We start from the raw sequence: 26,337 nt of genomic DNA, 5'->3' as shown, positions 1-26,337 counted from the left end.
TTATTTTATACATTTATTTTTATTATTTATTTATTTTTAATAGGTTAATGTTTTTTTGTTATTAATAATAATTCATTGTCTTATGTTTATATTTATTTGATTAAAAACCATACTTTAGATTGTAACTTTTATTTTTACTGCAAACTTACCACATAAAGTTACAGTTTTTACCACATGATTTTTACCGCAAGTTACATCGAATTGTAATACATATTGCAACTCGATTTTAATACTACATGTCACCAGTCGGAGCCTTAATATTTTTACTCATACATAATATCTTTATAACTCTTCATAAAATAATTGGTTATAGTCACAAAACTATATGATGATTATAAGAATTTTTTTTCTTTTCAGTTTCAAGATTCAAACCCATGAATTTTTCATAAAATTGTTGATTGAAATTAAAAAGCTTATTTTCCTAGAATTTCATGTATTTTGCAAAATCCAGTATGATCATTAATCACCATAATATCTATGAAATTATAATTTTATAGTGAACTAATTTGAAAAATAAGCAATTGATCTGGTGTATCCAAAGTGATGCTACTTTCATGGCATGTTTTCCACTTTTCATCTATTTCACATATCTATACTATTAAAACACAATCCTTACTAAGATTATGTCCTTATTTTTCAACTTATTTACAAGATTATGCCGTTTCATTATTAAAATTTTAATTTTTAATTAAAACCGTATGGGTAACACCCACGTTTTAATCTCTTTATTTTTTACTTTTTTGTTATTAACTTTTAAAAAATAGTTGAACCTATGGCTTTTTTTCACTCATCGTTCATAAACTAATTGTAACTATAATATTATTCATTTTTATACACAAATATATGGTAACATAATTCACACATGATTTATTCTGAAACACACTAAACATCAATACGTATTATATTCTCTAAATTCTTGATATTACCCAATACACAAACCCTAAACCATATTTACAAAATCTATACTATTGTGTCTAATAGCCGACTGCAAAAAAATTTAATTATTGTAAAACTCTCTACAAAAAGTATCATTATTGTAAAACCCTAAATTCTTGATATTACCCAATAACGTTACCAAACCACTAAATATTCTTTGTAGAGAGTTTTACAATAATGATATTTTTTTGCAGTCGGCTATTAGACATAATAATATAGATTTTGTAACCAAATGAAAATACAATCTACTATTTATTAATTGAAGGAATCGAGTAAGAGACTTAACTTCTTCATAAAAAAAACAAATCGTTACCAACAAAATTGAAGTCAGTGATCTTAAACAATTCTTAACAAAATAAAGTAACTTCCATTGTAGTTAAGAATAACTTAAGAAACAATATAATCCATTAACTACAATATCTATAATATTTAATTCGTTGGATTCAAATCCCCATATTTCAGAAACTTAATACAGTCCTAAGCCGTGTAAGAGAAGTTGAGAAAAATACCCTCAGGTTAGCCAAGGTCGGAGATAATGGGAAAATGCCTCGCTTAGGTTTTAGAATAATAACATCCAAAGTTGCATGTTTCCTACGCATGAAACATTTAGCTTAAGCTAAATATGTTGCTTGTAACACAAGTAACAAGAAGATAACACTTAGCTGCTGCGCGGCTTGGACTACGGTTGATGATGGTGGCTGGCTCAAACTCGGTGATCATGAAACGACTCTCCGGTGACATGGCTTTCCCCTCCTATGTCTCACGGTTAACGATGGTGGTGGTTGGTGTTAAACGCCGCAACTCCAATTTAGATCGTGCCTCCTCCGCATCGCTCGGTTATGATCACGGCTACGTCGAGAGTTGATAAAGGCTCCGGCGGCACGGCAAGGATCTCGGACCCTCCTCCGATGAGATGATGACTTGGTGATCGGCACCGGAAGTGCTCTACGTGATGGCTCCGCGTACGTGCGTCTCTTCTCTACATCAAAGCCTCTCGGATCCGATGCACAGCGACCAAAAGAGAGAGGCGATGGATCTCTAACGGCAAGGCTTGTCTCCAGCACCGTGTTACATCTCCTTCAGTCATATACTGAACTTGATGACAATATATAGAACTGGTTTTTTGAATTTGATGTTATTGGGAGAGTTGGTAAGTTATTGGACTGGTCATTCTCCTTCAGTCATATACTTTCACACATGATGTTGCAGAGGGAGGATCCCTTCCAGAGTTTTGGAGAAGTTAGTTTGTAGTAAGTTGCTTTTCGGATCATATAACAAGACACCGCAGCGTATAAACAATTCACTCACTTCTTCTCCTCTTTGGTCTGGAGTTTCAGGGTATCTAATCGAGCAAGCAATTAGGGATTAATCTTTGACATTGCCTTGCCTTGTAATAATGTGAACACAGCAAACTAATGAGCTTTAGGTATAATCCATTGCAACCTTTCACCAACCTCATTTATCAAGGAACCTTCAATATCAACTACGTGTCTGTTAAACGGGAGAGACTGGTGCGGCAGTAAAGAATGTTGGACAAAATAAAGAGAACAAAATACATTTGGAAAATTTATCTTTTATTGTTGACACTTTTTACATAAGACAACATGACTTACATATATTTCTTAAGTAACCGTAAAGAAAACTACTTGTGACTCTTCCAACAAGTCACGACTTTACAAACAATTCACGACTTTACAAATGCACCTATTGGGTTTACAGTTACTTTATAATTATTATCTAATCATACCAAACTCAATTATAATAAACTAACAATGGAAAACCTTATATTTACTCTTTGCCAGGACGTTTACTCGTCCTTCTCTCTGCTTCTCCGTGAAGGCTTTTCTTTCACATGTTACAAGATTGATGAAACTAAAAAATATAATCACAACTTTTTATGAACTCATCGTTGGTTTCTTTCTTCATCTGTTTTTACAGTGTTTCTTTCTGAGGAACAGAACAACACAACTATATGGAATCTTTTAATCACTCAAAACTCAAAAGCATGAAATTTACATTAATACGTACCTTCTATTATGAATAGATTATGCTTGTATTTATAAATTAATGATTTGTGACATCATAAGGATCAGGTTCCCATAGAAACGCACCGTTGGAGTCTCTCTACTTCTTTTCCAACTCCAAACTTCTCCACTTCAAGGCACACGCGTGAGTGATGCACTTATGGATGTTATTAAGGCTGTGCTGGACCATACAAGTAAAAATACATTTTAATCAACTGCAGTAAGAAAAACTTGGGAATTTTCCAATTTCAGAGACAAAATAAGTCGAAATCTATAAGTAATCTGAGAACATAGATTGTTCTTCGGCCAAAAAAACTACGTGATTCACTCCATCTCCTCCCACGCAGTACCAAACAGTTAATTTTTTTTTGAAAATCTGTCCCTTTAAATAAAACAACGAACACTGGATTGATTTATTTCCAGATAATAAACGAAGTAAAAAAACCAAAGACAGATACATGTACTACGATGGTGATGAACTGTATGAGAGAAATTCTTACATCTAAAAATGGATGAGGATGATGGACAATGTAAATGGACAGAATGATGATGGAATATGCAAAGGGATAAGAAATCTGAAACTTCAATATATAGATGGATTTTAGAGACGGGTTGAATCCGAAAGGAGGCAAATGAGGTGTCCTTTGCAAAGAGGCGGATGTATAAGGGGTGCTCGTTCAGAGAGCAGTTGATTGAGACGCCTTTTGGTGAAAGAGATTGATGACGTCGGATCTTATAAATAAGAGATGATCATGTCCGTTAGATTACAAAATATTGTTAAACGAAACCGTTAGATTTAAATTTTATTTTCCTATAAAAAAATGATTAGCTCATCTGGCATCAAAATTGGGTTTGCTATTATATATAGATAACCATATAAAAAAAAAAAAAAGATCACGAAGAAGAAATGAACAACGTGCGTTTGGCAATGTCAATAACCAACAAACATTCACTAATCGCTCTTTCATGAACATTATTTCTCAGCAGTTGAGGGAGGAAGAACCAAACGCCAGTAACGCTCACCAACGTTAGAACCCCGAGACCTGAAACTGCCCTATGCGGTGGTCTCCACCGCAGAGTTCTCTTCACCGCTATCTCTGTGGTAGTGGCTACACCGTGCAACAAAAAGAAACAAGTGACCTCCCAAGTTGGAGGCAGACGGATTGCGTAAAAGTAGATCAACTCGTGCATCAAACCCGAGACGAGGAACGAGGCCATGACACCTACTAACACAGCTGCGTCTGGACCGAGAAAGCGTGTGCAAAAACGCTGAACCGGAATGTGGACGGTTGATCGTAGGACAGCTGAAACCATGAGGTTCCATCTGCGGCTCCAAAAGTCCTGTAGAGAGGTGGCTAGGTAGGGCTCATTGAAAACCGGCTCGATGTCACAGCCGAGAAGAGTAGATACCACGGCCCCGACAAAGACCAAAACAAGTTCCAACTCAAGGTATATATGGAGACAATATATACTCAAAACAGCAAAACGAGGTAAACTGTCGCTGTATTCATAGATATGTAGCAAGACACCAAAGATCAAAATTTTGACAGCAAAAACAAATTTAGGTATAGGTTTGTTCTTACGAAGACGATTTGCGATGCCACTTGGAGACGGGTTTTGTCTGATTTTGATGGGGAAACAAGCATAGCAGATGAAACGGTATAGATTAGCAGGAAGTGGATACAAAGGTCCTTGATCAAAAGCAAAGAGCATAAGCTTGAAATTTGCGAGCCATGAGAAAAAAAGAGCTGAAATAACGCAAAAATGCACAGAAGAGAAGGACAAAGGAAGAACAAGAAACAGAATACTGACTGGAAGAATGGTGATGAGCCGAAGAACACCTTTGGAGATTCTAAATGAGATAAAATAACAATAACAGATGGAGACTAAAGCAGAGATCCATGCCTTGCTTAAGTTTCTCAACTCTTGTTCCATATCTCAGATCTGGACGGGGTCCAGTATTGAAAAATGTCACCATAAGATATATTATATATATAATATAAAGAGAAATGGAAGCTGGCTTTCTTTAATTATATTAAACAAAATAAGAAGGCTCACTAGCAAGAGTTATGAGTGGAATAGAAAAACTATGGATTTTCTTCTTCTAGTCTTCCTACAACTTTAGTTGATGAGATAAAAGATCGACCAAACTACTAATGTTTTAGATACACGGTAAACTAGAACTGTTCTAGTCATTAAGCCAACCGCCAGATCTACCCATATAAGGGTAGTTCGGGCCAGGGGCAAACCCCATTGGACTCATCCCAAAGTCTCCAGGTGGTGGTGGTGGTTGCTGCGGAAAGCCCTGAGGATCATAGAAGTTGTTGTGTCCACTAGGTTGCATTGGAGCCTGAGGTGGGAAAGAGCCCATCCTCTGGTAATTCATTTCATCAAAATGAGGAGCATAACGTTGTTGTAATGCACTGTCCATCAGATTTGGAGGAGGTGCTAACATGGGACCCAAGTGCCCACCGTACTGCTGTGGATACACTTCAGGACCAACCCCTCCTCTACTGAGGTCAGAGTATCCTCGGTAATCATACATCTCGTTAGGCCCATTCCTCATAGCTGGTGCCAATGGAAACTGATCCGGTATCAATGGAGGATCCGGCATCCTGTAGTCTCCACCAAAACCATATCTAGCAGCAAGACCGTCGTCAAAATGGGATAAAGATGCACCATAAGATCGTTCAAAAGCTTCATATGGTTTCTCACTCGTATTTGCTGTTGATGGACGAACAGTGTAGCTGTCCTCTCTAGAAGATTTTGCAGAGCTCGTCGGCCGATTTCGCATCTCTTCTGGTTTTCTAATGCCCTGCACCTTACTCTCAGGTTCTCTAATATCCTTTCCCAAGTTACTTTTTTTCTTTGATATTGAAGGCAGAGATGCTTCTACAGGCTCGTGAGATCTTTGTGGTGACACATTAGAAATTGATGTGCAGACAGCATATATATCATCTGAAGAAGACCTCACAGGACTCTGCCAATCAGATGTCATCTCGGGGATCTCGATGCTCTCGGATCTTCTATTCAACTCTCTTCGGTCCCCTTCCATCTCATTTCTCTTCCCAAGCATCCTACTAGAGTAGTCTCTGGTATTTTGATCCTTTTCCAGATGACTTCTCCTTGACAAGTGATCCGACTGATGATTAACATGCGCTGCAGTTTCCCGTGCTTCAATTTTCTCAGAGAGCAGAATGTTATTAACACAATCAGCTACCTCAAGCTCATCATCTACTTCCATAGGAACATCTTCGTTTTCCAATCTGGAATTCTCACCATTTTCAAATGGACTATCTCTTGATGTAGATTTATCATCATCACATATGCCATCAGAAGAAGCTCCAAGTGGATGAAAAGATGCATTTGCTTCTTCGTCAGTTTTCTTCAAATTTAAGCTCCCCACATCCCTAGGCAAATGGTTATGCATCTTCGCTATTTCCCTGTGCTTGGCTGCAAAGTCGGGATGACTCCAGAGAGAAAGAGGCGGTGAAACTACATTCCAGCTTTCTTCTAACTGTTTGTCTTCGTTATTGACAGATCCAGGCAGGTAAAAGGACTGAAGGGAATAAACAAGAAGCAAATTTAAACAGAAAGGCTCAACATCTCAGAAAACTAAATCAAGGAGGGCAGACAAACAAGAAATTGCAAATAATTTACCTTTCCAGATACGATCTCTTCATCTTCCCATATACACACATAAGATGACCTCTTTTTATCTAACCTGTTGAGAAAAGTGACAGATTTAATGAGAGAGAGAAAGAGTGGGGTCGTTATTTAGTTTTCTGATTAGTACAGAGGAGAAGATGAGATAGATGGAAACTAAAACCTGTCAGTCTCGGGAGGAACTATAAGGATGAGAATCTTTGGGAGAAATTCAAGAGCCTTCGCAACAAAAGCGTTTGCAAGAGAAGCATTGAGTCCAAATGGCGGATTTAGCCCCATAATCTGTTCATAAGCATATGATAAATAATCAGATACTAAACTATTTAGCTGACACAAAGTTCATATTTAAAAAAAAATCTTATCTTACCAGCCTTCGACCTGGTGGCAACTCCTCTTTGCATACAGTCAGCCAATCTCTTTTCTCAAAACAAAAATCATTCTGAAAGTAAAAGAAACAATTCAATGAGTAAGCCAAGAAGACTACTAACAGCTCACGTTGATAGCAGGTGCACAGGTCATTTACCTTCGCTTGAAAAAGATCGTAATTTTTATATGAACACTTCTTCCCCGTTTCTTCAAGCTTCGCTTTCATCAGCCAGCTAAAGTCATTAGCACCACAACAAAAGTCCACAATCTGTTGGAAGAGGAACAAGAAAACAGCAACGTTTGTTTATACACTAGAAAATGATACATTATATTAACAAGATCATTATTCAGAAAAGATATAAAGAGAAGTAAACAAAATAATAAAACTATACTAATAGATAACGTTCGTGAGCAAATCTCACCATATCACCATCTTCTGCATACCAGTGGAGCCTATCTACAATCTGCATGACAAAGTAAGAATAAGATCTGATCAAGTATCAAATTTCAGATTCAAGAGTTAAAAAGATTGTAAGAAACTAGTCATGCAGGTGTCAGAAAGTATAAACTAACAGCACAGTGATCCTAACCGAAGAAAGATTTTTAAGTTGCCAATTGAAAACACTATACAGCCAAAATATAACCAATCATTCTCCTTGATAATTAATTCTTTCAGCTGTCGACTTCACAACGTTTGAAATGTCAACCGACAATCCTTGCAGGATGTAGATAAAATATGCTTTTGATAAGATTGATTACCAGTTGAAGTTTGTCGGGCTTAGTAAAATGACGGCCGAAGGAGGAATAGCGTGCACCATGGAGAAAGGGAGCAAGATAAACTTTGAACTTATCCTGAAGCAAAAGAAACAAACATTTAAAAGGATTAACCAAAAATGCAGGAAGGGATCTACAAGAGACCGCTACGGCCATGTCTAAAAAGCTAAGCGTAAGACCTTCCACTTGAAGATTTGGCTCAGAACCTCTGGCTCACAAACTGCTTTTGCATCCTCAATACTTCCTCCTTCCTCAAGCTTTTTCAGTGCTGTTCTGACAGCCTATAGAAACAAAGTTTGAAGTCTCATTAGTAAAGGGCTAAGAGTACCTAGATAGAGATAGGATTCAGCTTTCTAGCCCACCTGAACTGAGCCCTCTACCTTCCCCATAGTGATCGTCTTGCTAAGAACAGTCATTGCAGAGCTTCTGTACGTGGATGGACCTTTGTATTTATTTAATATCGTATCCATAGTGATTTCTTCCTTAGCTTTTTTCATTATCGCCAAGAGCCTACAGTGACAAAAGTAGTCATGTTAGAGTAAACTTATTCATAAGTCGTAAACTTTTTTTAAGCGGGAAAAAATGGAACTTAAATTACAAACAAGAAAAATACTAACCTCCTTTGAGAATCATTGTCTAATTTTGGGATTTCACTTCCTGACTCCTTGGAGGAGAATGAGTCGGTCTTACTGTGTTTGCTGTCGACTGGAACCACGCGCCGAGATTTTACTATGTTAGAATCATGCATGTAATTAAGCAACCCCTCACCCAGTGAGACCTTGCTGTGTTCAGCATCGTGTGCTTCATTCACTTCCACTTTCTTCTTGCCAGCTTCACGAGACTGTCCATATTCCATCGTCTTCTGGGATTTGTTTCGAACCAAGTTCGACTTTCTGAATGGATCAACTTCCTTTCGTTTCCTCAAATGATCTGGTACAGACGAAACTAATCCATGCTTCTTTGTCGAGACACCATCTTTGGAAGAAGGAAACGAACTTCTAAATGATTTTACAGAAGCTTGTCCATATCTATCTCGTGAGGCAAGATCTTTAAACGTAGGAATCTTTCTTCTCTTCTCCTCCTCGCTCATAGGAAATTCAACATGGTCCCTAACTGGTGTCATGAGCTCTTCATCCATCTCATGTTCTCTACGCAAGGGAAATCATTGAAAAGAAGTGTCTCAACGCAAGTTTAAATTTGAATTCCCACTTAAGATACAGCATATAAAAATCTTACAGGCAATATATGAGTACACGGTTGTTCAAGAGACCGGCCCATGCACGTGTAAATATATCCTCGTCATCAATATCTTCAAAAGAAATCTCCCTAGAAACCAACAAGACAGTTATTCAAATAGAATTCTAGAGGTGCAACAATAAGTAAATGACTAATATATGAAGGTATACCGTGGCAGGCATTTTCTGTGGTAGGACTTTGGACAACGCCGGCATACAGCAAATTGCAAGTCAGAGTCAGTCTTAACCTCTCCGTTTTTACACACACTGCATTTGTGCAATGGGCACGTAAACTCTCCCGCAATGATTTGTCTCTCTAATGCTTCGGCCTCTTCTTTATTTCCTGAATGTAGTCGTTTTGAGACGCAACGAGGATGGTAAAAGTACCCACAGGTGGCTGACACGCATTGGAAAACCTACAGCATTACATTATAAATTGCAAATGTCATCTAGTTAGTTCACAGTCACCATTATCAGCAAAAATCGTCTGACCAGAATTCGACATTAGTGATAAATAATCCATACCTCTGCTGCGCCATTGGAGTTATCAGAGGAACCAAGCTTCTTGCAAATAAAACAACTATGGATCTTATGCTCACAGTTTGGGCAATAGTATTTCTGAATCGCCTGGAAAATAATCCATAACAACAATAACAATTAACTCCGTGCCTACTCAAGGCCGTAAAAAAATTAAAAGGATAAGCAAACCATACAGAAAAATGTTAAATAATAAGACAAGAAGACCAAGGTGCTCAGATATATTCAGAACTCATAAGAAAATATTATATGTGACATACTTCCACTTGCATCTTCGTCATGCCAAGAGAATCGCAATGTGAATCAACACCATCTCTTCTGGTAGCGTGGAATGATCTCAGGCAGCTTCCTTCACAACTGCACAAAGCAGAACACAAGACTTATGATTTGGCTCACTGAAATAAAAACACATAATCTAGAACAAAACCGGTGGATCTTTAGAAACCTTTTTAGGCACCGGTTGTCTCAAACAACTGACAATTTCTGCATTTGCTTTTGCATCTTTCACATTGCTAACATTTTGAGCGTTTGATTAAATATTTTTGCAAACCAAAAATGGCAACCTAAAAATGAAAACGGAAGGTACACTAGAGTCTAAATTAACAAAAAGATTGTTTGAAACGCTAAAGGTTGTCAATCTTTTGGAGAAAATACACGCTCTATGTAAAAAAGCGCCAGCATAACACAAACAAACAAAGGAGCCATATTCTAACAAAACAGATAAAAGGTGGAAGACTTATTCTGCAAAGCAAATCCAAAGAAAATCGAACTCCAAGATCAATATCCAGCAAGGAAACATACCACAAAAGCTCGCCACCATTGTCACAAATTGCACAAACAGACTCAAAATAGTCATCATCGTCTTCTTCATCATCCAATTCATCTTCATTGGAAGCTACAGCTGAGTCATCTTCAACTATGAAATCATCCTTCGGATTGTCCTGATATATAATAGCAACTCTTAGCAGAAGTTAAGACCGAGGGGAAAACACACATGAGGAAAACGAGTAAGCAAGTGGGAAAAAAAGCAAACCTCATCAAGTAATCTCAATTTGGTAGGCTTCTTTGAGAGAAATGCAGGTATAAACTAGCCACACAAAAAAAAAGACAAACCCCACAAGATTAGGAGAGAGTCAGGGTAAAAAGATGATACATATACAGAAAACATTCATGCCATGAAGCGAACAAAACTCCTGATAACAAATATGGTCATCACAAACTCTCCAAGACACTGAAACTACAACACTATAATAGATGGCCTCTTCTAAATCAAACATCTAACCGACCAGAAAGTCAGCAGAAGTCTCCGTACTAACCTTGGATTTTGACAGTTTTCCATCTCTTTTAACAGCTTCAGCGATTAAATCAATGTGATCGACCAAATCATTCTGTGATGGCTTCACGTCATATGCCCTACAAACAACATCCAGAACACAGGTGTCAAAGCCAAAAGAATGACAGAGAGAAGAACAAAAGAGTTATTTAAAAAAAAAAAAAAAGAGAGAGTCAGATTACTTGAAAATCTTAGACAAACGCTCCCAGAGAGATCTTTCAGAAGCCTGAGGGTTCCTCCCAAGAAACCGAAGAGCGTGAACTGTCACCAGGACAGCTCTTATCAACTCCGCATAGCTTTTCCTCGGCTTCTCAAGCTTGATCCAGACATTATCCTTCGTGAGAACAGAGATCTCCGGTCTGTAGTTGGAAAGGTCGAACCTCCAAGCCTTAACAAGCTTATGCAGAGGCAAAAGACCATCATCAGAGGTTCCTCGCAAGTACAAACCAGCTGCACTTCCGTCCACTTTCTCCTTGTCGCTCCACTGAATAGGCAGATAGGCGAATGACACAGGTTCCTTATCGTCATCTTCGAAATAGTAATTGGTGGCTGATTGAGGAACAGAGTCTTCCTCTTCGTCATCGTCAATAAACGCCATCAATTTCCCTGAACTAAACGATCACAAGAGAGTTGATCTTCCAATTGTAAACGGAGAGAGACCAAATAACGTTTAACTGGAAACGAAAAGGGGCAAAATTGCAAATTTAACACCTTTCTCCTAAACCCTAATCGGGAAAATCGAAATTGGGAATTAGGGCTCGTCTTAGACAAAAGGAATCGAAGAACTAAACGAAATAACGATCACACGAAGAAGAAGAAGGAGCAAGAACCTTTGAGAATTCTCCTATGAGTCTTCCTCGCTCTGTGTACTTGACGGAATCGAATCAAAAAGAGAGGACGAATCGTCACAGCGCGAACGAAAGAGGAGACGAGAGAACAAACGATTAAAGAAACGTGTGCGCGCACGTGCTGAGAAACGTGTGCTTTTGTGGGCTGTTTTGTGTGTAAAGCCCGTACTGATAATTGCTTTGGTAGAATAGGCCCAATATTCAAAAAGAGGAGCAGATACTCGCTCTATGATAACGACAGGCGGAGGAGACACGGTGGACCTCACGCTTTAACAAGGACTTGTTTTAGGTGTCGATCGTTTCTAAATTAGACCACTAAATTATTTCTTCAGTTTGGACCCAATGTTTCTAAATTATTTTCGTTGCTTCATTAACACCATCTATTGTTTACTTTTTGTCTAAATTAACCATATATTTGTTACTATTGAATTATTTCCCAAATAAATTTTAATTGACATTTTTCCATTATTTGAAGAGATTTCCATTGTTAGTTCAAAAGAAAAGATTTCCATTGTTGTCTTTGTTGACAAATCTAATTTTAGCATATATGTTTTTGAGAGATTTCCATTGCTGTGGCGTATAATTATTTATTTTTATGTTTTTGAAATAAATGTACATCTAATATCGGTAGACAATTCCAAGTATAAAACAATATTCAGAAGAAAAAATAACGAATTATGCAATCCACCATATATTAATAAATCCCCATATATTATGAAACAAAAGATTTTCGTTAAATACAAAGTCATCAAAAACTCAATCTTACTATATTCATATATATATATATATATATATATATATATATCTATACAATACTAAAAGTAACATATCCTCAACTGTGGTTGTGCCACGTAGGCAAAAGTATTCAAAAAACCGAATGGACTTTTCTTTGTTTTTAATTTGTTTATCTGTAAGGTCTATTAGGCCCAGTTCGTTTTCGTGATTTACCCTAATTTCTCGTGCTACCTCTTACCGTCTCTGTTCTTCCTTCTTCTTCGACGAGAGTGGAGAAATCGGCGATTGGATTTCTCAACGGAAATCGTTTCATCGCCACCACCCCATTAATCCATCTCTGCACCATGAATTCTTCTTTAATGGGTTCGTTTTGCCTTCATGTATCTCCTCCTATTTATATCGGGTCATTTCCGAAAGGATTCAATACTCTCAAAAATCTCAAGAACGATGAATTCCAACAGCAAGACCTCTGTTTCCGGCGATCTTACCTCCGCGAAGTTGGTCAACTCCGCCGGTGAGCCTGTGAACCGTTCCTCTGAAACCGCCGATTCCTCTGTCGTAGCTAGGCCAAAAAGAGGCATAACTGGTGACTCCTCCGCCAACGCTGTCGCCGGAGAAGCTAGGTACAAGAAACGCCAAGGAAAGGCCGTTGTCTCCTCTGACAAGTCCGATGCAGTTTTGTCCTTCAGGGATGTGGGACTCGGACCACACGAAGATGCTGCTCATCGACGAGCAGGTCTGATTCGCAGTATATTTGTTTGATTTATCTATTGTGGTTTGTCGAATGATTGACAGTAACTAAGGTTGTTCCGCTGTTATGAACATGGTATTGTGATTCAGGGGTTTATTCCGCCAGGGAGGATTGACACCTATCTGCCACACTTGGTTGCTGGTTCCATATACAGACTCACCAACTTCTACGGGTCTAAGAGCAAGATTGTGTACCGTGTTGTTGAGCCAAATGTGACCGTGACTTTCTTTTGGAACTCCGTCCTCTCTGTTTCAGCGGACAGTACGGTTGGGTTTCCTGAGGATCGGATCCGATTCTATGGGCACAAGGAATTTGATGAGGCCTGAGACCGTAAAGGAGACCTTTATGGTTCTTAATCCATATAATTGTGTAAACAGATTGGTTTTGATTATGTTATGATGAAATATTGCTTGGTTGTGTCTGATCTTTGCAATTTTGGCTGTTAGTCTAGAGAGTATTAAACGTTTTAAGGCTGGTTGATCTTGACCCGAGAAAATATGTATCTTCAGTTTGGTTTTCAACGTTTTAAGGCTGTAATATTGCGTTGGCTTGGATGATCTCATGTTTCTATCTCATGTCTTTCACTGTCACCAAGGTACTGCACCCTGAGGCTCTGGACCCTGAAGGCATCTTGGATGGCAACTTGGATGAGGAAGCTGAAGATGGAAAGGGAAATCTGCTGATGAGAAAGTGAAGAAGAGTTCTGATGTTGTTGAGTCAGCAGAAGTCTAACGGGACAATTGTGGCTGAAATTTCTTATCTCTGTTTTTTGGTTTTATTAAAGACTATGCATTGTTACTTTCCTTTCTAGACTCTGTTTTTGCGGATTAGAACCATTTCGGTATTACTATCTATTGGTTCACTTATCTTTTTTTTTTAAATCTACATTGTTTTGGTAGTATTTATGTGTTTCAAATCTTTTAGTTCTTAAGAATGAAGTTAAGTTTGATACGAGTAGTGGCATGTTATCAAGTTGCTGAAGGACAAACCCATGTGTTTTGTTTTAATTTTAATGTTATTCATTTACGATTTTCACAGTCTATGGTTCTTTGATCTATGTGAATGGACACAGGCTCTTTAGGGATCTGGGAAAAGGTCATTTGCCTTTTGCATATGTAGTATGTTTTATGTTTTGTTGACTTATGTAGTGGGTATGAGAGAATCTGTTTGTAGTAAGTTCAAGGAGAGATAGGTGTACGTGGTGCTGACTAGAGTTTCCGGGGGTTTTTCGGAATAAATCAAAACTCTCACAATCTAATCAATGCACATGATCTTTAATTTAATACAAAATAAGTTTCAAATCTCAAAATCACGAAAAATCTTGATCTGAGAAGGAAAGAAGTATTATTCATTGTGCCAGCATTTACACTCTTTCTCTATACCTCTTCCAAGTAAACCCAAATCTGCTAAATACGCATATTCCTCACGCATAAGCGCAAGAAACGTAGTACACCTTCTTCTCGGTTTTCAACTCCAGAAACTGTGAAAGCTTAATCACAATGGCCACGCCACCCCCTGACCAACCAGTGGAATCTGCAGGTATATACTTTGGTGTCTATTAGATTCATTTTTATCATTGTATTGGTAGATCATATTCAAAACAACTCACAGTTTGATCTATATTAGTGCTACTACTCATTCAGCATAGGTATTTTTATACTCATTCTATAAAGCAATAGTTATTTTTATACAATAATTATGTTCCCTTGCACATAAAAAAAATCAGTAATCGGAATGACCTCATGTAGCCATAGTTTATAAGTTACGTTCATTATATCGTCGCTTTGGTGCCTATTCTTTGTTATAAATCTTGCAAGCCCCCCACCCCCACGCCCCCTGCCTAAGCCTAGATATAAAATGATAAAATCATATGATGATTAATTATTTTCTGAGAAAGACAAAATAACAAAAATTATATTTTAAATAGAAATATAAATGATAAAATCAAAACTAAAGTATAAAGAAAAAAAAATCATTTATAAAAAATTAAAATATCACTTTTTAAAATAATAATGTTTATATACAGTTAGTGTTCTTTTTTCGTAACTGGAGATGATGCCACATGACCTAAAATCTCGAAAACCACATTAAAGTAAAGCTTTTCTTCAAATTTATTGGTATGCAATACCGTGTGATTTAGACGGCAAAACAGGCCATCATTTTGATTGGTTTCCCTCTCATTTTGAAGAAGTAATTCAGATGGCGAAACATGCAACCACATGCAATCCTTATAATCTTCTCAGACTATGGTTAATTAATTTATTCACTTTTCTTACAATAATTTCAGGACCAGTAATGTAGAAAGTGAAATAAATTATATCTTCATATTACTGCACAAGTGACCTATCATTGTTTACATGTGCTGTGCATATATGATCTGAATATGATCTGAATAGTAGAAAGTGAAATAAATTATATCTTCATTTTACCGCACAAGTGACCTATCTTCCTCTGAGTTTCTTTATACGCCGCTTACCGTGTTCAACTACGGCTTTTGTTCTGTCACAAGGAGTCCTATGTCGTTAAGGTTTTTGATTCTTGAATATTCTCTTCACCAAGTTTATATAGTGAGCTGATTCATTCTTCATTTTCTCTGTAACATCAGATGCAGTTTATGATTATTTTTTTTAAGGCAGAGCATCCGTCTACTTTCTACCTCACGTATTATAATTTGAAAATTTTCTCTGGCGAGATGGATCGTTACGAGCTAATGGTGAAGTTCCAAAGTGATCTGAAGATTATATGTGATTGCCTTGATGCTTGGTCCTCATTTTGTTATTTTCTCTAGCAGGAAATATATGTTGAGAAACTTCATCAAAGGGACTATTCTAATCTTAAATTAATTTATTTCCATTTTTACACTTAGGAATATAATTTGCTGCTTGAATATAATTTGATACTTGATATCATCGGTGTTAGCTATTTTAGATGAGAATCTCAACCTCTCATTAAACCCCTTTTATGCATAAGTCATCAACTATACGTCGAATAAGGCTTACAAGAAGAGCATGCAACACTTTTCCTTTTTGGTTTCTCATCTAAAACTCTTAACTTCACTTTAATACTTTTTTGGTTTCTCATCTAATATCATCATTTTATTGGCATGCTCCCTCCAGAGTTGCAGGCGTAAGTGTATGGTTCACATGTTTCTTTTGATGAGACTGAAAGGTTTGTGGAAATTACTAAAAAAAATACTTCTTACCTGGCAAATGGACAAGATGTATCATGACACCGTAAATGTGGGTTCTAATCTTAAGCTATAGAGGTGAAGTGAGTAGTGTGTGTGTTGTATTAACATGCTAGACTTGATCAATTGAGTAGCTTCAAATTGCTTTTTCTTGCAGAGTGCATACTCTGTATGGAGCTCGAGATTAAAGAAATCATGGAATCCAGTCCGAGAAAGGATATATAGTGCTCTCTAAAGACGATAAAGAAGTCGGGACTAACTAAGAGGGAGGGCGGTAAGAAGATTTTGTCTTAAGATTAGTCTAAAGTGATTCCCTGATCAGATCATTGTCACGTGAATGATTATAGGTTCATACAAGTGTATGCAGTCTTAAATATCAAGTTTTGGTAATGGTTTGTCTAAAAAAATTGTTCTTTAATTTGGTTTGGCTTGGACAATGATACTACTTTTACATTTGGATCAATTTTTTATACAATTTTATTTCTATTATAAAACTTTTCAATCTCATAAGAACCCAAAGATTCTAAAATGAAAACAAGGTTTAAATCAGTTGTAAATCTTACACATTTTTATACAGAACAAAAACTTAACACAATGTATTTAAATCATAACCAGTTTTGTTAGTTTTCACTCATCTTACTTCTCATTCTATATATGATTTTAATTTGGTTAGATACAAGATAGTGAATAAATACAAACAAATTTTAGAATTTCTATCAATTTAATAGTTTAAAGTCGATTGTAATATATATATACATGGTCTATGTTCATAAATGTAATTTCTTTTTAAGTTAACAAAAAATTATACGAATATCCCGGGCGTAGCCCGGGAAAACCCCTAGTATATATAATCATTTTTATTACTCAGTAAAGAGAAACAAAACAAAAGACGACATTTGGTCACGCAGCTAGTTAAAAATATATTGTCTTTCACAGCCCGGATACTAGGGCATGCAATGCAACTAAGCCATCACACATTCGTCCGTTTCTTCACGCATCTAAACCCAAAAACTCCTAATGATTACATATCTTACGTTACTAGCACCTTTCAGTTAGCATTAAAGCTTTGCTATATAATAAAAAGCTCATATATAGTAAGAAGATATGAATGGTTTCCATAAGTAGAAAATGGGGAAGAACAATATCCTTACGCAATCTACAGTTCTTGCAATGGTTTTAACCGCTGCAATAATGGTGAAAGAAGTTACAAGCCTTACCATTTGCCAAATCGACATAAACGATATGCAGAAATGTCGTCCAGCCGTCACTGGAATCAACCCCCCGCCTCCGGTCAGCGAGTGCTGCGTAGTGGTCCGATCCGCTAATTTGGAATGCTTCTGCAGATTCAAGTTTTATCTCCCTATTTTAGGGATTGATCCATCTAAAGTTGCGGCTCTTGTAGCCAAATGTGGCGTTATAGCAATCCCTCCTAGTTGCCGAGGTAAAACGAAAAGAATATATTAATTGTATTTCTCATGTGATTGATAAATTTATCAGGATTTTAAAATTAAAGTGTCTAAAGTTTTGGCTTCGCGCAGTTTGAAGAATGGAGCTTGAGACATATATATGTCTCTATGGTGCTGCAAGTGTTTGTTGGGTCTTGTCCTGCATCTGATCTGAATATCTGATGTACTGAATTTACGATGTTTTAATGTTCTAATCCAAATAAATCAAAGAATTGTAATGATGTTCGATATACCTTGTGTTGTGTATAGAGGAAGACCATGTTCTATATATTCAGGAAAACGGTAAAGCATAAAGCTGTTTATTTCTTGACAATCCGAAAAACTAACTCATCATTACTTTTTTTTTTGTCGAATACTCATCATTACTTTTCTCGACTATAAATCACAGAAGACTGATGAAAATAGACAACCTGTCTCCAGTAGCAGTGGATAGTGTGCACATGCTTTACTTACCTTTATTTCTGGTGTTGTGAGTCTTGTGACATGGATCACGAGAAATCAAATAGTACGTTCACAAACTAGAGACCTGGTGTTACATGACAAGAAGACATGACAATCTTTTGATCATTTACAAAAAAATCTATGACATTTCTTTTTGCTTTGGTTTAAAACAAACATATATGACTTGACAATGACAAGGGCCAAACAAAATACGAAGACCAAGACCTATTGAACCACGTAAAGGAGAAAGTTCTTTCAGCTGATCTACCAACCCGGAGACTTTATGCATGAAACCAAGGTCAGGGTCGGCTCAACGTTTTAATGGTTCTAACTTTATATTTTTTTTTTGACAACAACTGCTAAACTAAATAACTACGCCAGCCGGTTCGGAGAGTCAAGCCGATGGTATGGAATCGACATAAAGCATAGCCGTAGGAGAATTTCTCGCACCACATGCAAGTCTGTCCGTCAAGGTGTTTTGTGTTCTTGGAATATGTCTGATCTGGAAATCAGGGAAGAAACACTTACTGCGTTTGAATTCTTTCATGTGTGTAGAGAAAGCTGGCCAGTGCTCCGGTGTCGACATCATTTTCACCAATTAAGAAAAATCTGTCGCAAACACTACATCAGAGAACTGAAAGGTCTTCGTGCACTCCATAGCTAATGGTTCTAACTTCTAAAGCAAAAACAATTACGCATACCCCTATATTTATATTTATATTAAATTTAAAAAAAAATATTTTTGTAAATTTAATGAAGAAAAAGCATATATTTGTGAATTTTTTAGACTGTTTTTAGATAGTTAAAATTGTACAAATTTGTAATGGACCCTTAATTCTTATTATATGGAGATATCTGCATGAACTGGGGGCAGTCACCGATTGTCTCCCCTAGGCCTGGGCATTCGGGGTCCCAATCGGGTTTCGGTTTTTCGGGTTTATCAAAATCAGCCCCATTCGGATTATATGAAAGTTCGGTTCGGGACCAGTTCGGGTTCTATCGGGTTCGGGTCGGGGTTAGTAAATCTTTAAAGAACCGGTACAACCCAATATACTTTTGAGTTCGGGTCTCAATCGGTTTTTCGGTTTAAAAGTACCTGATTTTTACTTATTTTATAACCAAATCATGAGTAAAACCGGTTCTTCAGTTTTAAAATACCTGATCTGTACCTATTTTGTAACCAAAACTTAAGTAAAATCGATTCAAAAATAAGGAACATCAACCGTGATCATTCAAAATCAAACGAAAAGTAAACATATTTACTGATAAAAATAAAACCCAATAAATAAAAGCATAAAACGAAAACCAAGTTCTCATGAAATGAGAAACATTGTTTAACGAAAACAAAATCTAAATCTAAATACTTCAAGATTCAACGGCCATCTTCAACCATCAACCTTCATGTAATAGAACCACCAACCTTCGTGTAATAGATAAGTATTTTAGATGTTCAATATTTCTTAGTGTATTTTGGATATATATTAGGAATTGAGATCATGTTTGGTACAAGATCTTTTAGAGGTTTTGAATTTTTCGGGTTCTATCGGATATTCATTTAGATTCGGGTTCGGTTCGGATAATACACATAACCCGAAATACCACAAAACAAGATCCATTCGGTATTTACATCGGGTTCGGATCGGTTCGGATTCATTTTTATCGGATCGGATTCGGTTCGGGTTTTCGGGTTCGGTTTATTTGCCCAGCCCTAGTCTCCCCACCTAAGCCGCCTATGACTAAGGTATCCCACATTTTTCCGTTTGCTTACGAATTTTCAACGTAAAAGACCCGTGCCATGATCTACTACTTTCACTTAGCATTTACATTGCTATATAAGAAGCTCATTAGATTTAACTTTTCACCAACGAGTTGAGAGAGAGTGAAGATTAGAAAAAGACAGAAATGGGTAAGAACAATACAAGAATCCTCATCACAGTTCTTGCGCTGGTGTTAACCGCAGTGATGATGATCCAAGAAGCTAAGAGCATTCCCCTATGTAACGTCGACACAAATGACTTGCAGAAATGTCGTCCAGCTGTCACTGGAAACCACCCGCCACCTCCGACTTCCGCCTGCTGCACAGTGGCCAAAACCGCGAATCTTGAATGTCTCTGCCCGTTCCTCTCCAGGTCCGGGATTGACCCATCAAAACTCAAGGCTCTTTTTGCCAATTGTGGCGTTAACAATCCATCATGCTTGCCATGGTCGGTAAAGATCAAAGTACCATTAACAATACTAGAAACTGGTTGAGTAAAAGAGAGAAAGTCTTACGTTTTTTCAATTGTTCTTCTCTAACACGCAGATTGAAGAACTGAGGTGGAGTGGACACAAGCCGGCCTGCTGCGTACTTTGCCACCATCTGAATATTAGGTCTCGAAGTTATAATTTCTTATGGTGTTCGATTCAAATAAAATCAACAAATTTTGAAGTTATTTTTAAGTCACCTTTTCTGTCTACAGGAACCGTGTTCTACACATTAATGAAAACAATAAAGTATTGCTTTTGGCTTTCATCCATTGTGTTCTACTTTCATGGATATCCAAAAACTAACTCGTCCTGTCTTTTCCCTGCTTTGGACTAATCTAATATAACGCCCATGAATTCTTCTAATATATTAAGAGTAGGAATGTTATATAGGGCTGTTTGACTTAGGGTTGGCCCAGCCCGTCCAATAAGGTGTTTACTCTTAAGGTGTTTAGGGCCGATTTAGGGCTCGGTTAAAGAAATAAAGGGTTTTGATAGGGTTGACCTATTACACAGTACTAGATAACTTTTTTTTTGTTAAACAACAATGTTTTAGTACTGGGCTTAAAAGTTCAAAAAAAAATTCCACCTGAATTCATAAAAATTTGATATTTCATTAAAATTGCAAAAAAAAAAAGTATTTTCCACCAAAACCTGGAAATCGAGTTTTCCGGCCAAAACCGAGAAATCAAATTTTCCCGCCAAACCGGAGAAATAGAGTTTTTCCGCCAAAACCGAGAAATCGTGTTTTCCCACCAAAACAGAAAAAATAAGTTTTTCTGCCAAAATCGAGAAATTAAGTTTTCCCGCCAAAATCGGGAAATCAAGTTTTTTCGCCAAAACCGGAAAATCGAGTTTTCCCGCCAAAACCGAGAAATCGTGTTTTCCCGCCAAAACCGAGAAATCGTGTTTTCCCCCCCAAAACCGAGAAATCGTGTTTTCCCCCAAAACTGAGAATTCATGTTTTTCCGCCAAAACCGAGAAATCGTGTTTTCCGCCAAAACCGAGAAATCGTGTTTTTCCGCCAAAACCGAAAAATCTAGTTTTCCCGCCAAACCGAGGAAATCGAGTTTTCCCGCCAAAATCGGGAAATCGAGTTTTTTCCGCCAAAACAGGGAAATCGAGTTTTCCCGCTGAAACCGAGAAATCGTGTTTTCCCGCCAAAACCGAGAAATCGTGGTTTCCCGCCAAAACCGAGAAATCTAGATTTCCCGCCGAAACCGGGAAATCGAGTTTTCCCGCCAAAAATGAGAAATCGAGTTTTCCCGCCAAAACTGAGAAATCGTGTTTTCCCGCCAAAACCGAGAAATCGTGTTTTCCGCCAAAACCGAGAAATCTAGTTTTCCCGCCAAAACTGAAAAATCGAGTTTTCCCGCCAAAACAGGGAAATCGAGTTTTCCCGCCAAAACAGGGAAATCGAGTTTTTTCTGCCAAAACAGGGAAATCGAGTTTTCCCGTCAAAACCGGAAAATCGAGTTTTCCCGCCAAAACCGCAAAACATTGTTTGATTATATTATATATTATTTGATGATATTACTATAATTATCTAAATCACATGTTAATATTATTTGCCTATGTTTTGAAAGACATTACAGAATGGGCTAACCCTGATCCAATCCTGACCCAGCCCTTCATGCATATTAGGGCTAAAGTATGAGTAGGGCTAGAATAGGGTTGGGTTTATATTTTTTAGTGCTGGGTTGGGCTGGATAACCCAATATAACATCCCTAATTAAGAGCATCTGTATGAAAAAAACATTGAGTGTATCTATGTCACCAGAACAATTCCTAGGACATCTCCAACCTGCCTCTGTTTTTATGAAATTTTGCTCCAATGTTTTCCACTACAATAGAGGAAAAAACATTCATCTATTTATAGAGGTAAAAGTAAATGGATCATTCATCTATTACAGAGAGAGCAAAATCTAAGAGCACCATTATCCCTAGAAACCATTAGGGTCTCTTAATCAATTATTTAGTAATAAATGTGTTAAGAACTTTACTTAAGAGATACTTAATTTTTTATCCTACATTGCAAGTTTCTTAAGTATGAGTTCTTAAAAAAAAAAAAACTTTAGAAGTTGAACTTGTGAAGGAAGAAAAACTAATGGCATGGAGGAATGTCTCAGCAGCTCATTCACCTGATTCAGAGTTAAATAAAATCACCACTTCTTATTTCGATAGTTCATGTAAAACTCAAAAGAAATAATTTTCTTACTAACAAACCAATGAGGAGGGGAGCAAAGAAACACAGAGAACATTCTAAGAAATGAACAAGAGGCACTCAAAGTAAGCTTTCTTGGAGAACGAAGTAGAAGAATAAACATGACAAAGAAAGAAACCTCGCAGAGATGACTGTTTTTGGCAGCAGCTGCAGGGTTACACTTGCTCTTAGCCTTCTTGGAACTCAACACAAAATCGCAATGCAATGCACCACAAAGATCCGCTAAACACTTTGTACCAGTCTAAAAAAAACATTTAAGTAAAAGTTTTCTAGTATCAGCTCAAGTGGACTAAAGTAAACTCTCATATCAACTCTATTGTATCTCCATACCGTATTCAAGAGATTATAATGTCTAGTGGCGAAGTGCTGGTCAAGAAACTTCTCCTCATTGAAACTCTTCCTGCAATAACCAAACTTCTCCTCAGTGCTGGTCTCTCTTCAAAACAACAAATAATCTCCACAAAGGCACTCCAACGCTCTTAGGAGCTGCATCAATCATAGCCATCTCCATCCCTGCTCTTACCTTCAGATCCATTCCAACATTCTCTTCATCAAAACATTAACAAAGAACAGAGAGAAGAAAGTTATACGCTTTAAGCAAAAACAAGCTAAAACCTTCAGACTTTACATATGAAAATCTATGGCAAGGGAGAAACTCGCAACGGTGCTCAATTGCTTCATCGAAGTTTCTTTCAGAGAGAGCCTCCATGAAGTTTACCTGAGCAGCGTAAGTCCGTTGAAATTAAGCTGCGATGATCAAAGATCGCAATTGAACTGGAGAGAGAAAGAGAGAGAGTATGTGTACGTTTTTGAACTGGACGAGGCCGAGATCACCAAGGTAAGAGACGGTAAGATGAGCAGATTCCATCGGAACAATGACCTGAACGAGCTGCATCGGCTCCGAGCGCATCAGATCCATCGGCGGACAGCAACCACCACCACCGCGATTCTCCGCCATGTCGAGATCAGATGCTGATGATTCGCAGTTCCTCTGGAGGATCGATGAGCTTAACGACAATTCTCAAGAGGTGATGTCTTCTTCTCCTCTTCATCTCATCCAACTCCTATTGTTACCAACACCAAATCAATCAATCCATCCAACTCCGACGTCTGAGATTTCTCCACCGTATACCTCGTGCTCCTCTTCCTCCATCACCTCTCTCTCTCTCTCCTCTCACCGTGACGCGTGGCTCACAAGAGGCGTCTCTTATGTTGCCTAATTAAGGTACGTCTCTTATTTTAATTTCTGTTTTCCATTTTCTTTTATTCCTAAATAAACTAAAAGACGGTGCCGAGAGACTCCGATAATGATGGCCTAAGTCTCTACTTTTTTTTTCTATTTTAGAAATTTCTATTATAGAGGTGAGTTGGAGATGATCTTAGCAACTCCGCATATATTTTCCTTGCTTCTCAAGCTTAATCCAGACATTATCCTTTGTGAGAACAGATCTCCGGTATGAAGTTGGAAAGGTCGAACCTCCAGGGCCGTGCCTGACACTAAGCACATCAAGCATGTGCTTTTAGTTCAGATGGAGTTTATATATTTAGAGGGCCAATTTGTGACGTGAAATATTCAGTAGCACAGGTGGTTATGAGTTCATTTGTGTAAATAGAGGTTGTGAGTTCGAACCTTTGGCATGGATTCTTTTAATTTTGTTTAATAATTACATATAGTGGACCAACAAATATTTTTTGCTTGAGGGCCAATAAATCTCAGGCACGGCTCTGCGAACCTCCAAGCATTAACCAACTTATGCTGTTATGCAGAGGCAAAAGACCATCATCAGAGGTTCCTCTCAAGCAGTGGCGGATGTAGACAATTTTTTGGATGGAGGCAAATTACATATAAACACAGAATTGAAGATATAATATGATTTTAGTAAAGGGAAATGAGTAAAAAAATAAGTAACATCAAACAGATTTTAAATTTTTCATGGGTGCAAGTGCTATCTCCTTGGCCTACCTATATCCGCCACTGCTCTCAAGTACAAACCAGCTACACTTCAGTCTACTTTCTCTTGTCACTCCATTAAATTCGCAGACACGAGAATGACACAGGTTCCTTGTCGTCATCTTCGAAATAGTAATTGGTGGCTAATTGAGGAACAAAGTTTTCCTCTTCATCATCGTGGATGAACGCCATTAATTTCAAATTTACCCGAACTAGAGACACACAAAACGATTACAATTTACAAGAGAGTTAGTCCTCTAAATGAAACACGAGATCAAATAAAGTTTAACATGTAAGCCACTTTTTGTTCCAAGTACGTATAAAACGATAGTCGGAAGAATATTAAAATAATAATGCAATTATGCAATTCATCCCCTGTATATTAATTATGAAACATTACAACGTGTTTTCGTAACTACGTGTCATATGATTCATAGAATCCTTAGAAAAATAAGTTGATTCATATAAAAGAATATTCTACTTTTTATAATTTTTATTAAACTAACTATCAAATTGATATTTTTATTAAATTAACTATCAAATGGATTAGTAGCATACAAAAGAATATTCTCAATGCTTTCCTTAAATAAAAGTTATGGAATTACCTAATATGATTAACATATATATGACAATTAATGATTATGAATAATACATATTTCAATTTTTGTATCCTCTCTTTTTTTGTTTAATTTTATATTATTAAAAGAAATAAACAATCAAATGAAGCATATAATAAAAAACTTAAGATTTTTTTTATATGTTATATTTTGAATTTTTGAAATAACTATAAATTACTAAAAGTTGTAAAAGTCTCACACTAAAAGTTGTAAAAGTCTCACAAATGATCATAAATCGTATGAATATAAAGTCTCATTAATAAACATTCATATTATATATATATATGTATATTAATATTAATATCATTTAAATTAAATTATATACTATATAAAATATAAAATATGTTAACTTCAAAATTTTGCATTGAAAAATTATTGTTATCTTAATATTAGATGATAACTAATGGAGAATCAATAGCAAACAAATCGAGAGCCGAAAACATAATCCTCTTTCGTCATTTTACAATCGATGTTGCCTATCTTGTGGTTTTGCCGTTTTGGTGATTTGTGTCAGCAGCAAAACTTAATTTTTTTGTGCATATAAATTTTTTAAAATAATTAAAATTAGTTGTAATACGTTAACTTTTCAGTGCTACATTTAAGAGAGCAACATTTGTATTCGTCATTTTACAATCGATAAAGATTGAAATGTTGTAAAATGTTAAAATTATTTAATGAACAAACATTAATATAAAAAACTCATTCCGCGCATACGCGTAGGTTATCATCTAGCACATATCAAGTAACAAAATGCAACTTTAAGAGAACCAAAACAATTATGCAATCCATATATATTAAAATAATAATGCAACTATGCAATCCATATGTAATCCATATATATATTAAAATAATAATGCAATAATGCAATAATTGAATCCATATATATTAAAATAATAATGCAATTATGCAATCCATTAAGTACATAATTATTTTTATTACTCAGTAAAGAGAACCAAAACAAAAGACTGACATTTGGTCAGGCAACTAGTTGCAATGAACATT

The 26,337-nt window shown here is 36.8% G+C and overlaps 5 protein-coding genes across 8 annotated transcripts; 3 read left to right on the top strand and 2 right to left on the bottom strand.

Annotated features, from left to right (window-relative positions):
• Window positions 1-2,489: 2,489 nt before the first annotated feature.
• Window positions 2,490-4,907, bottom strand: LOC106385442 (probable long-chain-alcohol O-fatty-acyltransferase 1). Its single transcript, XM_013825358.3, has 2 exons — window positions 2,965-4,907; window positions 2,490-2,883 (listed from the first exon to the last, which is right to left on the bottom strand). The coding sequence occupies exon 1, from the start codon at window positions 4,893-4,895 to the stop codon at window positions 3,855-3,857; it is 1,041 nt and encodes a 346-aa protein (XP_013680812.1). The 5' UTR covers window positions 4,896-4,907; the 3' UTR covers window positions 2,490-2,883; window positions 2,965-3,854.
• A 61-nt stretch (window positions 4,908-4,968) lies between these two features.
• LOC106388215 (protein ENHANCED DOWNY MILDEW 2) lies at window positions 4,969-11,847 on the bottom strand. 3 transcript variants are annotated; one of them, XM_013828246.3, is made up of 19 exons: window positions 11,702-11,847; window positions 11,054-11,482; window positions 10,855-10,951; window positions 10,572-10,625; window positions 10,340-10,479; window positions 9,799-9,895; window positions 9,527-9,628; window positions 9,173-9,417; window positions 9,003-9,092; window positions 8,384-8,914; window positions 8,129-8,276; window positions 7,946-8,047; window positions 7,752-7,844; window positions 7,415-7,456; window positions 7,150-7,260; window positions 6,994-7,065; window positions 6,790-6,908; window positions 6,621-6,684; window positions 4,969-6,519 (listed from the first exon to the last, which is right to left on the bottom strand). In XM_013828246.3, the coding sequence occupies exons 2-19, from the start codon at window positions 11,467-11,469 to the stop codon at window positions 5,149-5,151; spliced, it is 3,894 nt and encodes a 1,297-aa protein (XP_013683700.2). In that variant the 5' UTR covers window positions 11,470-11,482; window positions 11,702-11,847; the 3' UTR covers window positions 4,969-5,148. The 3 variants fall into 3 exon arrangements, with proteins under 3 accessions (XP_013683700.2, XP_013683701.2, XP_048603105.1); XM_013828247.3 differs by having other exon boundaries at window positions 11,054-11,477; window positions 11,702-11,832; XM_048747148.1 differs by having other exon boundaries at window positions 11,054-11,545; window positions 11,702-11,784.
• A 714-nt stretch (window positions 11,848-12,561) lies between these two features.
• Window positions 12,562-14,106, top strand: LOC106353667. The gene is made up of 2 exons (XM_013793447.3): window positions 12,562-13,190; window positions 13,295-14,106. Exons 1-2 carry the CDS (start codon window positions 13,125-13,127, stop codon window positions 13,529-13,531), a joined length of 303 nt encoding a protein of 100 aa, XP_013648901.1. The 5' UTR covers window positions 12,562-13,124; the 3' UTR covers window positions 13,532-14,106.
• Window positions 14,107-17,484: 3,378 nt separating this feature from the next.
• On the top strand, window positions 17,485-18,163 carry LOC106385955 (putative lipid-transfer protein DIR1). Of its 2 annotated transcripts, none has more exons than XM_022695381.2 (2): window positions 17,485-17,833; window positions 17,915-18,163. In XM_022695381.2, exons 1-2 carry the CDS (start codon window positions 17,521-17,523, stop codon window positions 17,947-17,949), a joined length of 348 nt encoding a protein of 115 aa, XP_022551102.1. In that variant the 5' UTR covers window positions 17,485-17,520; the 3' UTR covers window positions 17,950-18,163. The 2 variants fall into 2 exon arrangements, with proteins under 2 accessions (XP_022551102.1, XP_013681306.1); XM_013825852.3 differs by having other exon boundaries at window positions 17,491-17,833; window positions 17,931-18,163.
• Window positions 18,164-20,111: 1,948 nt separating this feature from the next.
• On the top strand, window positions 20,112-20,811 carry LOC106385445 (putative lipid-transfer protein DIR1). The gene is made up of 2 exons (XM_013825359.3): window positions 20,112-20,503; window positions 20,602-20,811. Coding segments are annotated over exons 1-2 (303 nt in total). The 5' UTR covers window positions 20,112-20,201; the 3' UTR covers window positions 20,603-20,811.
• Window positions 20,812-26,337: the final 5,526 nt, after the last annotated feature.

Source organism: Brassica napus, chromosome C2 (assembly GCF_020379485.1).
Source record: "Brassica napus cultivar Da-Ae chromosome C2, Da-Ae, whole genome shotgun sequence".
NCBI lineage: Eukaryota > Viridiplantae > Streptophyta > Magnoliopsida > Brassicales > Brassicaceae > Brassica > Brassica napus.
Note: the sequence above shows the minus strand (reverse complement) of the source record. Positions and strands in the feature narration are given on the sequence as shown.